General features: G+C 31.3%; 1 protein-coding gene across 9 annotated transcripts in view; it reads right to left on the reverse strand.

Annotated features, from left to right (window-relative positions):
* The window catches only part of pyd (polychaetoid), a 162,764-nt gene that overhangs the window by 28,716 nt on the left and 120,773 nt on the right, over positions 1-13,275 (reverse strand). Inside the window, exon 1 of one of the 9 annotated variants that reach the window (XM_068763706.1) lies at positions 10,691-10,944. The exons of the other annotated variants lie outside the window; for them this stretch is intronic. Within the exon in view, the coding sequence (XP_068619807.1) occupies positions 10,691-10,729 (39 nt within the window). The 5' untranslated portion in view covers positions 10,730-10,944. Of the gene's footprint in view, positions 1-10,690; positions 10,945-13,275 lie in introns of those variants that run through there. 9 annotated transcript variants of the gene reach the window in all.

Raw genomic sequence — 13,275 nt, forward strand, 5'->3', positions numbered from 1 at the left:
CGAGAAATATTCACCAAACGATTAAGAAAAACATTTCAATTTATTGATTTTTAATTAAAAAGAAACTTATTTGCTATAAGTCTGCGCTGTGGATAACGACTGGAAGTATTTCTCCGATTGAAGGCTTGTGTCCTAACATTAGATAAATATTGTTGGCAATATAAATACATGCATATATAACGATGATTACGTTCTGTTTATGTTTGATTATTATAATGTAATTACATTAAAATTAAGATTATTTTTAGAAGTATGCGAAAATTTTGAAAAAAACTTCAACTACCCAAATTACAAATCGAACTCATATAAGTAAAAACTTGAATTCCTGTTGTAACCAAGTTATTTATAATCTCATTAGATAGTAATACGTGTAAGACCGATGTAAACAAGTGTGACTCGTTAAATTATTCAAGGACGGACACTTCTTGTGGAACTCGAACCCTGAAGTGCCAAGGAATGTATTCGAAGTAAAGGTATCTATCGTCACCCCGATCATTTATGCACGATACATTGTTTTATTGATTTGAATGGACCACGTAGGCTAGAAGGGATTTTCAATCATGGACTGGAATTTCCAAGACATTTATTATATATACATTAACACACTTTATAACGCAAACATAATTTATTTTATTGTTAGTATAAAAATATAAATTGAACTTGTTACCATTTTTTTTGCATCAATCATCATTTTTACAAAACGATATCCTAACACGTTTAGTTATAAGATAACAGTTATATTTTTTATTTAAAAAACAATGTACTATTAAAAATATAAACACAATGAAATGTACTTAAAGGTAAACTTGTAGTTAATTATTGTGACGTAACATAAGTATCAAAGATTTTTAATTATGATAGTACTTGTTACTTTATTGATTTTTTTTGTTTGAAGGAAACTTAAGAATGATTTTGTTTAAAACCTATTCGTTTTGGATTGACATCATAGGGTTACTTTTGCACTTTCGACAGAAGCGAACTATAATCAATTTGGAACAACAAAAGAGAAAGATACAGTAGATTTCGAAACTCTAAAGTTATATTAATTATCAACCCGTACAAATTACTGTATTGCTTAGCTACTATATTTAGTACATAATAAAATAAAAAAATACCTCACACAGCAAATTACATTACAACTAAAACGCGAGACATTTCCCTCATCGACTCTGCAGGAGGCTTAACAAGGATTATAATGTGTTAAACACGTCAATACCTGGAAAGGGCATTGCTTTAAATGTCGCCTTTAGAATTGCTTGGCTGGACTGTTTTATAGCAGGGAGCGTCAGTAGACATTAGGGATGCCATCCTACAATATTCATTTAATCACTCAAATTATTAAGCTCATACGATCATTTACTTCGACCACTATACGTTAGGAGAATTCCAAAAGTACAAATCCATAGAAACTAGAATCAGACTAACTAACTACCGTTCCAAGTTAGCCCTGATTTAAGAGCCTTATATAATATCCTTAAAACAAAGGTAGAATAGTAGTTTTGTAATACCGTACACAGTTGTCCAGAAAAGAGTAACCAATATTATGAAGCTCGAAGAAAGATATAACCAGCGATTTATTTCTAGTGCTAACCTTATATAGATTGCTATATTTCTTAAATTCATTAATATTGTTATTTACTTAGATCAGGTTGTTCTTTATATATAACTACTATGTACCCTCGTAATATTTACATAGCTAACTGTGGTGCATTATTAACTTTAGTTATCATATTAATTACTCCACGTATGAGATATAACAACATTTACAATTAACCAACATATTATGCTAATTAAGGTAAATAGCTCTTGATAATAATTGATCATGGACTTTATTACGCTAAGAAAACAGAATTTAAACCAACTGAACAGCAGTGAAGACCACGAGGAGACAAGCGCATCTACTCGACATGCCGCTTTCAGTCGGTCTTATGGAAAAGACATAGGTCTTTCCCATAATGTCCAGCTGTGGACGTGCCACTGCTGAAATTATGATAATATTCATTCATATTGATGATCTTAATAATATTATTAAAAATTAAAGCTTTTAATAATTTTTCAAATGTTTCTTAAAGTAGGTTGTAAAATATGGTAAGAAACGTTGTGGGAATTTTTTTACGTAACTTCTACCGCTAATGCTTTCCTAAGTGTTGGTATTGTTAGTTCTCCAATAATAAATAACCGATCATGTAGAGATTCGGCTATTAAGCACCCTTGAAACGAAATGCTGATCACGTATCGAGTGACAACCAAAGACGAGGTCCCCTCTCGGAGGAATAACTAGACCCCAGTGGGTTTAGTTACTCTATCAAGGGCGTGCCTATTCAATCTAAAAGCTTGGTGAAGTCACAATCGTGTGAAATGACCCAAGCAGAGACTTTTGCGAAATTAACTATTAACATAGATTTCGGTTCATGTTGATGATGCAGACCAAAAGGTTTTTTTTCTTTAGCAAAAGCCCATCAAACTCTTGCCTATACAATAAAGACTCAAATAAGTTAATAAATGAGAAAAGAAAATTGCATTATTTAATATAAAATTACGAGAAATGTTATTTAAATAATAAAAAATATTTTAAGAAAATAGTTTTGTCATTAGTTGTTATAGTGTACAAAACGAAAGAAATTGTTTATAACACGGACTATGCGTATCAGCATTAGGTCATAGGTTCCCAGCCCTAGACGAGTTCGCGTGGGAATTTTGATTCGCAGTGCTAAATTAAATGACCCTTGATGTGCCCGCTCGTTAACTTATGAATATAATTACACTTAACTTTAACTTCATTATTTTAATTAATTACTCTCTTCGGTTCAGTATTCATAGTTAAACATGAAAAATAACGACAGAAACATAAGATAGTTTAAAAAAAGAAACATTATCAATTTTACATTTTTATGTATACGTTGGTTTTCTAATGTATGATGACAAATTCAAGGTTACGATCGTTGGCGATCTTTTGGATATGCCTATGTCGTGCAGTGTGAGTCCATCGTCTGATATGATGATAATTATGCACGATTGTTAATGTTATCTAATTGTTGAAAAGAATAGGTCTTAGCAGGAATGTTCTTGCTGTGTAACTTTAGGTAATAGACAGAGATGAGCTTTAAGATCGGAGTGTGGTTGAACTATTTCATCTCATTATGAAAAAGAAAATGACAGCTGATGAACGGAGAGGCAATACAAGAAAAAAAGTTTTTAAATCTTTCTAAAAAAATACTATTAAATTTATTATAATTTGATACACGACAAATTTATATAATATATTTTCAATTACAACGGAATACGGTTTATGACACATTTCATTTCATTGCATAATGTTCATAGTTATGAAGCGATGTTTAAATTATTTATTTATTTAAAAGACATACATCATATCATATAGTGTTAAAATATAGGAATAAATAATTTTACACTAATTAAATGTTCCCTCGGATAGGAAAAATTTAACAGAAGAGCCTTTCTTTGACAAAAATAAAAATAGTACGAAAATATTTTCGTAAAGTATACAAAGCGTACAGATAATATGTTTGAAAGAATATTATATCACTGTCTAGATAGAGAACCAATTCTTTGTTAGTAAGTTCTTAAAAATATATGGTTTAGAATAGAACATGTCAAGATTTGAGGATTATTCCACAGCGTCTAACGCCTTTAGTTCTGAAAGCAAGAAGCTGTATGATAGCAACTTTAGCGGTAGAAACCACAAAAATAGTATCAACTGAATATCACTATGGTGACTTCTATAGTTATAGTATGGTTTTCCTAATTACTCTAGTTCTCGGTTAGAAGTAACAAGGCTGCTGTTATGTAGCTTCTTGTGTGAAGGTGACGAACGTAAGTGTGAAACGTTACATGCACGCTTTGCTATGAAAATTATATGCTGTTATGAAATTCTTGTCAAATATGTTATTAACTGATAAATATTACGTGGGCCTGTCATTAGGCAACATCAGAGGTTGAAGGTAGTTGAAGATAATTTATGATTACCTCCACAAAGGCGCCCACGCCCTCCCAGTCTCGGCATACACGCCTCCCATATTTGTAAAGTATTTTAATATGCCACCGACAACAAAGCAATATTCTGTACATAATGTTTACTATCTTTATATTTACCAAATTTGGCAACTTGTTTAATGGTCATATGTATTTTATGGCGTTCAAAAATCAAAACACACACACACATATATATAACTAGTGTTAAGAACAAATTAAAAACGACTCTAGCACCTCGGCGAATAAATTTTCATATCTTTGTTATGGCACGAAGAAGGTAAAAAATTAGAAAAAATGAGGTACTTCAATAATTAAAACATTGCAACGAAATAGTAAAAACATAATTTTAAACACAATCAAAATCGCTAGTTAAAATATAAAGAGTTTGAAAAATATTGTAAACTAAAGTATAAAAAATTTGATCACATTATTTTTGAAGTCTTGCAGTGTGCTAGAAAATTTATTTTTGTTAATAATCTCATCTCTTACTTTGAAACACGGTTCATTTCTTTATGTTTTCTAATGGATTGCGACAGGCATCTTGACCGTTCGAAGTCTGCCAGGGCAGAGTACATAAATTTAGATCTGAGTAAGACATGACCAGCAAGCCATAAGACTAGATTGAATCTATCTATACTTAACAACGCCATGCCAAGGCTTTTGAAAGTCTAAACGATATTTGAGGACATAAATACGTGTGGAATGTTTCGTCTTGCTAATTGCACTAGTTTTGCCGTGGTTGTACTTACGTACCTTTCACACAATCTGTCGTCCATCGGTAAAATGACTGAATAGAAATAAGTTTTGCTTCGTTTTCAAAAAAATCGTAGAGGTTTCTAGAAAATTTCGGGATGTCTTCATCGAAAAATCAACATTGATTTCAGCCCGTGGGTACCATCACCTTGTGATGTAACATTAAAGACAATACGAAATATTTAGTTGTAAAATATAAAATACATAATAATTTTGTGTTTTATGTTTTTATAACAAATATACATTAATATACGAACATATGTTTATATAGGAAAATGTAGTTATTTATGTATTTGTCTTTTGAGTCCATTGCATATTTATCAACATAAACGTCAAATACCCGTTATTAGTCTTTAATCTGTTTCCATGCTATAATTGTCTGTAAAAAGTTATGTCAAGTAACATAACTCTTTTAATAATCTTTTAATGTCACGTATACCAAAAATAATTTAAAGATTAAATTTAGAACTACAATCATTTGGGAGGATGCATTCCAAATATTCAAATTGTAAATCGTAGACGTTTGTTATCAAATAAAGCTCCCCTATCATCAACGTGTTGAGAAATATTCACTTTAAATCTTATGCTCTTAAATGCATCTCGACAGTGCAATCTATAGCAATTAGTTACTCTTCGCTTGCAACGGGTTTGAATTATTTAGCATCTGTTTAGAAACTTGCCTCCTTGCTTCAGTGACAGCTCGGCGCAGTGAAAACATCGCATGCGATGATTTTATACGAGTGTTTTCCTAAGGTGAAATTAAAAGTAAAGGGAGCATAAGACTATGTGAAATTAACTAGACAGTTAACTTCATATTGTATTCACATTAATGACTTATAAATACAGTGTTTACCATGAGATACGAATACCACTGAAACATAGTTTCAATAGGAAAGTATCACAGCTAACATCATCATAATGTCTGCTGATAAACGCTCACTGAAAGCTTCCCCTAAAAATCGGCACGATGACCGATTTTACGCTACCTGCAATGCCTTTCCGCAACCTTTACTACATAGTAAAGGTCCACCTGGAGGAGGTCCTATCTCTGCCGCGACTACTTTAATACTTTTTCCGGGGATTTCCTCATTTCTGAGCAACTCTTATACGAACCAAATTTCCCGTGAGCTGTTTTCTTCATTTCAGCCATAAGAAGAATGCTGCTGGAGATATCCAGCAATAATCTCCCCCAAATATTTCTCATGGGACCGGTTAGAAGCGGCTGGCATCTAACGTTTTACGGTGCTCATAGTTTAACGACAATTAGCTGTTAATTTGTCACGTTGAACATCACTGAAAGCGCCACGATTGATAATCGCATATTATCATACGCAGATGACGCTGCTGCCCATTATATAGAAACTCATTCGAGAGCGGGGGTAAACGTTTATAATTAATATACAAAGTGTGAATAACATCATACTGTATCCCGGTAAATGAACCAGCGACCTACGATCTTAAGTCTTAGATCTGTATCGCTGGGCTACCACTGATTATAAATAGTGGAGCCGAATGATGTGCGCATATAAAAGTTCAACTTGATCCGTGAACAATTTCTACAGAAATTTAAGATTCAATGTACTTCTAGCAAAAAGCAGAATTAAAATAGATTAATGAGTGAGTTAGTACTTAATATCTTAGTGTGTATGAAAGCGAAAACTTGCGTGACCAACAAATCTTTTCTTTTAAATATGATTAAACATAGTGATAAATGAAACTAAATTTTTATAGATCAGGGGTAGCCAAACAGCTGTTCGCTAGCCACATGCGGCTCTTTGAATGATTACTTTTGGCTGCGATAGATTTTTGAATTATTTAAATATTTAAATTATATTACCCATATTAGCTCCTGGGAAATCGAAACAAACGACTGGTGAGAATAATTATTATTATTATTATCCCACCATAAAATTAGCGAAATCTAAATACCGATCGAAATCAATTAACCGACATCTTAAGTATTATTAGGAGTGCTGTCATATTCGTGTGCTATATCTAACTTCAATACACATATTTTGTACTTTTGTTTAAGTAATTTCTATAAATGATTATAAAAAAAAAATTTTTCACGATTTAAGTACGTATTCAATTAAATATAATTACAATTAAAAATAAAAAATTTCGATAAATGTCTCGCACCATATCGTCGAAACTTGGCCACCCCTTATAAAGTGTGTTTATAATCAACATTTATTCGATATCATTCCATAACTGTTCAGAATGGCATTACCTTCTCCCTCTTTGTTGAATTTTATTCTTGTAAACTCTATGATTTTAAATACATTTATCCGTTTCGTAAATAACGTCAAACAATGTATGAATGGGTGAATAAGCCATTACATACTTACTATAGGTTAGGTTGTAAAATATCATTGTTCTATTAATTAAAGTTATGAAGACTAAAGAAATTTTTGTGTAATCTAAACTGCGTAATTAACTGATAAAACAAGCTGTCTACAAATTAACCTTGGAGTTATTTACATTTGACACAACTGTTTAGACATGCGATACTCAATAAAATTATTTCAAATTAGTATTTTCTTTAACAAGTATCAATATATGTACAAGTATCAATAAAATAATTAATATGACATTTTAAAGTGTATGTAATTAATATAATAAAAAACAATAATATTTTGTGTAGTCTACGATAAATACGTATCTGAATGCGCGTTGCAGCTAACAAGTTTTTATTCTTTTTATAAATGTTTCGTCATCATCATTAGCTGTCTACTGCTGGACATATACCTCTCCCACAGATTTCGAATAGGATCGGTTGGAAGCAAAAGGTCGTACATTCATCTTGTGGGTGGATGTCTCCGATGTCTCCCCATCAGAAACTTAAGACACAAACGGCTATCCATTTTGCGTACTATGTAGCCTGCCCTTTACCACTTCAATTAGCCATGTTGGTTGCTCTCGTTCTTCTGCACTCTCTATTTGATTTACTAGAGAATTGCAAGCATAGCCTTGTTTAGAAGTATAATGGGTCTGCATTTTAACATATATACCTCTCTTCAAGAACAGCACCACCTGCTCTGTTATCAACATTTAAAGATAGCAAATTTGTTTAAGAAGCTCACCGTATTCTTCCACTAATTATAATAGATTCAAACCTTGAAAACTAACTTTAAATTTCTGTACTTGATTATAATTCAAAACAAATAATAATTGCAAATCATTAATAATATTTCACATTTTTTATTGCTTCTTTCAAGCATTCTTGTCTGAGAGAGACTACGATCTGTCTCGCATGGTGAAATGCGTCAAATTTTTGCTTTAATTTCTATTTTTTGCTGGGTAGGTAGTAGTATCGTTATGTAATAATAATTACATATATTATTTCTTCAAAGGCGTTCATGTTTTTTTGTAATTATCATACTTACGAGTTTCGTGATTTGTTATCTTCAAGTATTAATTTTTACTACATCTTGTCATCCCATACTCTGGTATCGTCTACATATGTAATTATACCATTTCAAGTAACGAGCATTTCACCGCAAAACCACTGACGAGTTTTCACTAAGAAAATGACTGTAAACAGCTGCTCAACTTTCTTCGTGTGTATAATTAGTTTACAACGAAACAGCCTATTGATATTTCATAGATAGAATATTAGTCAATACACTATTGTAAGGTAAGTTTTAAAGATTTTATATATGTTATATTATACTTAAATGGTGGGTACATTTTTGGTAATAGTTTGTTTAAATTAAAATTCAAAATATCTTTATTCCTGTAGGCATTCATACGCACTTTTGGAATTGAATCATCAACTATTTTAACATTTTTCTACCTCTATCTCCGAAGGCTGATCTGCTGACAATAGGCGACAAGAAACTGAACAGTTGCTCTTATTAAACAAAATCCAACAATGTTTTATGTATACATTACAATATCAACATTGCGAATGAGTCAAATGAAAAGTTCACACATTTCGATTAACTAAAAACTTATGAATGTCAATTTTAAATTTTTTTGTGACTAAATATATTTTTAACTACGGACAGTCTGTCTTAAATAAAACTTCAAGTGTTACATCGCAAATAGGTTTCTACTTTTAAACACGCAGGTTTTAAAAAAAACAGCGGCAAGTAAACTCATCTTTAAATATATTACAGTTGTTTAAACCAATTACAATCATATGTCACTTTCACTTATAACAGTTCGGTTAAAAGAAGATCACTATTGTGGTGCGTAAAGGCTAATCCCGAAGAACTTCATGTGGAATCCCTCTCGTTTAATTACTCTAAGTTGTTTTGAGACTATTTCTTATTTCCGCAATTTATTTTTTCATTATCAATACCAGCACCGCATCACTATAAGTATGGCATATTCGTTGGATTATACTTAAAAAAAACTTTAAACACAATGGATTTGTTAGTAACTGTGCATTAAAAAATCATTCATTTTCTATGAATCGTAAAACCAACGCTTAACGTTTACTAACTGCTTCTCGGAATGCATTTGCAACCTCCCAACATTCTGGGTCAACAAGTCTTTAAAACAGTTGTCCGACGTAATGTGAAAATGTTTTACCTACGGTAGTTGATTTAAATGAATGCAATTACGACTTCACATAAAATGGTTTCAATGTAAACTTTTGTATTAAAATATATATATTGTATTAAATAGTTGTAATATCATATTATACCTATTTATATTTCATAACATTTGGTAATGGACGGTAAAATTTTAGTAAGGTGTTTCTGAACGAAATTAAAAAGAAGTAATATGTACTATGAACAGCCAGATTTATCTCTTTTTTGTGTACAAATACCGATAAAATATGACAAAACCTCGTTAAAGGTCAATTTAAAAAAAATCCTCTAAATTATTTTGGATAATAACATTGCTTTTATCTGTTGAAACAAATACATATACATTATGAAAATAAAAATATACGAAGGAATCGAATCCTCTATTTACGATCGCAATTCTCAGTTCTCTAATGATAGCACGGCTATTATTATGAATCAAATATAGTGATTTGTTAAAATATATCTAAAGACAATTAATATATATTATACACAATAAATAAAACTATTAATCTAAGCTAAACAGGACGTGCTTAATGAATAAACGTTGTAGTGCTAGCACCGGAAACGGATTGGCATTTTATAAGGTCCTTGTTCGAATCGTGTGACTTGTCCAGTCATGTTGTTTATAAATTTATTAGCTATTTCTGATATTTGGTTATTAAAACCAATAGACGGTAATGCAATATTTAACATAACACATTCATGTAAACAGCTTTATTTTAGTTTCACTCTTACACAATTTTTAGTCTACAATCAAAAAATCATAAACCAAGGAACGCCTACCTTAAATCTTTAACAGTAGTCAAAAGTTGTAGTATAAAGTTTTATTTATGTAAGGGATGTCCTTAACATTGCAGGTAAATAATAATTAATATTCCTGTTAATAGTAATGTAAACGCAGTTATTACGTCATTTTATATTCCAATTTCTTAACAATAGTAAAGTTATAAAAAGCATCTGTTAAATTGATAGAAGAAATTGCATCTTATAACTTGTTGAAAATTTTATTACACAATTTTTTTAAAGAATTGCATCACAAAATTATAGGGTCCGTCAGTAATCAGTGATGTTTTTGTGTATTCAAATGTAAAATCAAAAGTAAAAAGTATATAAATAATTAAATATACATGTGTGATTTATTAAAGAATGTCGTAATGAATTATAAGCACGTGATTGTTATCAACAAATATATTATTATTAAATAAAATGCGTAAATATTTCATAAAAAGATAATTAATTCAATCATTCAGCTTTCAACTACACTACCTTGAAATCCAACTTAGCGTATATACCTACAAGACATGCGCTAAATGAAGCAAATAAATTTATTAAGCGCGTAAAAACAAATACGCTTTAGAAGTCTAATTAAAAAAATATTTAAAAGCAGACAGAAAAAAACCTACCTGTAACTTCTCTAATCCAAAGTTATCCAATTTCATCATTTATAATTTATTAACACACTACACGAAACCTATTTATTTATATAAAACTGATACAAACAAAATATATTTTGGCATAATGTTAAACATCACATTATCATATTGGCACAGATTAAATAATACATGAATTAAAGCGCAACAACTTTTCAAAAATTTAAATGTAGAAGGCTGTTAATATGCGTCCACCGATGACGCGGTCGCGGGCCATATAAGATTACAGAGTTGCCTTGTTTAAAGCTCGGAGGCACTTTAAGCACTTTACATCGTCAACTTCAAATAAGCGAAGTGGGAGCGATGTGTCAAATGAGCACTACAATTTGGTCGTATTAACGGAACGCAAAGTGTACCGAAAATGCAAATGAGGGTTTTTGTTTATACAGAAGTTAGCCGAGACGTACGGTATTACGTGATCGCCGTATTGATTGAATTTCACTAAATTTACTTCAGTTTTTTGTACTTTTTGACGAGCAAATGTGTGTATTAAATGTAGCAAGCATTCTTACTTGTTATACAATAAAGACAAAGGGCTTGTTGGAACATAAGGTAGGTCAAAAGATCGATAGTAATCGTGAAATATATCAAGCTTACTGTACTCGATAAGACAAGTTTGTAGCGTGACAGTTGAATAGCAAATAGATTATACCATGACCTTCAAACTATAAGCAAATTAATACTGATGCTTTGGTATTTCAGCTGTCTTGGAAATAAAGATCTAATATTTTAACAAAAAAGTATTTTGTGTCATTTCAACGTACGTCGTCGTTTTTAAGGATTTGTCTACCAGTAAAAAAATTTAATACAATTAAAATAAGTTTAACGTGTAAATCTTTAAAAAAAATTATCAGTGAATTAATAATAAATAAACAATAGGGATTACTGCATGGTTTATTTTAGAATCCAGTCTAAAGCGTTACTATTACTTTTAGTTTTCTACGGTTTGGATCTTTATTGATAAGGCCAACAAGCCATTGTCATTTACAGATACTTAGCCTGAGGCTCGGAAGGCGGTAAACTTAAGTTTAAACCTTGTTTACCTTATTCTTTCTATTAAAGGCTGCGTTTCCTACAAGAGATGTGTGAGAATGCGAACGAGGGATATGTTTGTTGAAATTAAAAAAATATATTTACCAATGGTCATCGCAGTTTCATATGAATGATTAGTTCCGTTTGAGCTATTTAACCGAGGATTATTTTGCACACAAAACAAGGGAAAGATATGCGCATCGCTTTTACGACAGCGGCACACATGTGACCGGTCTTGACTACGTCTTCAGTCCACCTAGCATGAAGTCTACCTACCTCATGTCTTCCAGCTCATCAATCAAGAACATTTTGGTCACAACAAGGCGGCATTTAATGAATTAGGATCAGGGTTTCGTATTAACCTAGAGATACATCACTGGTATAGACAGACGGTAAAACTGTACATGCCACGAAAGCATCATTTTTATTAGTTTAAAATGGGAAGAAATATATTGCACTAAATCCAAGTAATATAAAGGTAGCTAAAGAATAGAGACAAGTGACACCTACATAAACAATTTAAGCATAGAGTGGTTTAGCGAAGCTATTTCAAATTGCCTTATGAAGTTAAAAAATCTCTATCAATAAAATGAATCACCAAATGTATTGCTAAACGCAAAATTGTTACCGAAATTTTTTTAGAGAAAAAAATGGAGGAACTAGGTATATATTTGTATTAAACGAAAAATTAAATTATGAATGAAAACCAGGGTGTGCCATACATTAATTGACAGCAAATGGGTTATCGACTCACACGTCTAAACCTTTTCCGTATATAACCAATCAGCATTTATAAACTATTCTTTCAATATACCGAATAGAAAAAATATTTTTATATATAATCGTATTTTTATTGTTAAAACAAATCAATAATGATCGTTCTGAAACACGTTCTTTTGGTTTACTTTTTCTATTGAATTGCGGGGACAAAATTATTTTTGTCATGACAAGTTTTATCCGGCCAGCTAATAATAAAACAAATCCTAACTAAAAAACTAAATCCTAATTCTGTAAAGACTAGTTATACGTTCGTCGGTCATATAACACCGGACAGAAGACACCGCCCTAAATCCCATTCCAGTTTCACAAAGCCCATCGCGTACGAAGCGTGCGGTATGCGTCCGTATCACTTACGTATTCAGTCTGCAATCCAATACACAACAAAAAACTACCATCATATTAGCCATGCCAACGACCTGACGCACTTAACACCTATTGTGTACCACCCAAAGATCAAATTTCAATGACAAATAGTTTCATGCACGCGTTGATAATCATATGTCGTTTTACAGACAATGGACATTCTATCCTTCGCGATGTTAGGAATATCATCATTTTGTTACACATTCGTAATTTTTAATCTTATGTCTATGAACTTAAAGTACTTATTCAATAAAACTTCATAACGGTGATTTAAATTCTGTAAGGTGGCGCCAGCAAACAAGAACATTCAATTACTTATGGTATATTTATAGTCAAATAAAATAAGTGTATTCATATGTGCTTCTAAGTAGAATATATTCAAT

The sequence above is a fragment of the Battus philenor genome, unplaced genomic scaffold, assembly GCF_028537555.1.
Source record: "Battus philenor isolate CCGP_79_NKW_IND1 unplaced genomic scaffold, ilBatPhil1.0.hap1 SCAF_18, whole genome shotgun sequence".
NCBI classification, from domain to species: domain Eukaryota; kingdom Metazoa; phylum Arthropoda; class Insecta; order Lepidoptera; family Papilionidae; genus Battus; species Battus philenor.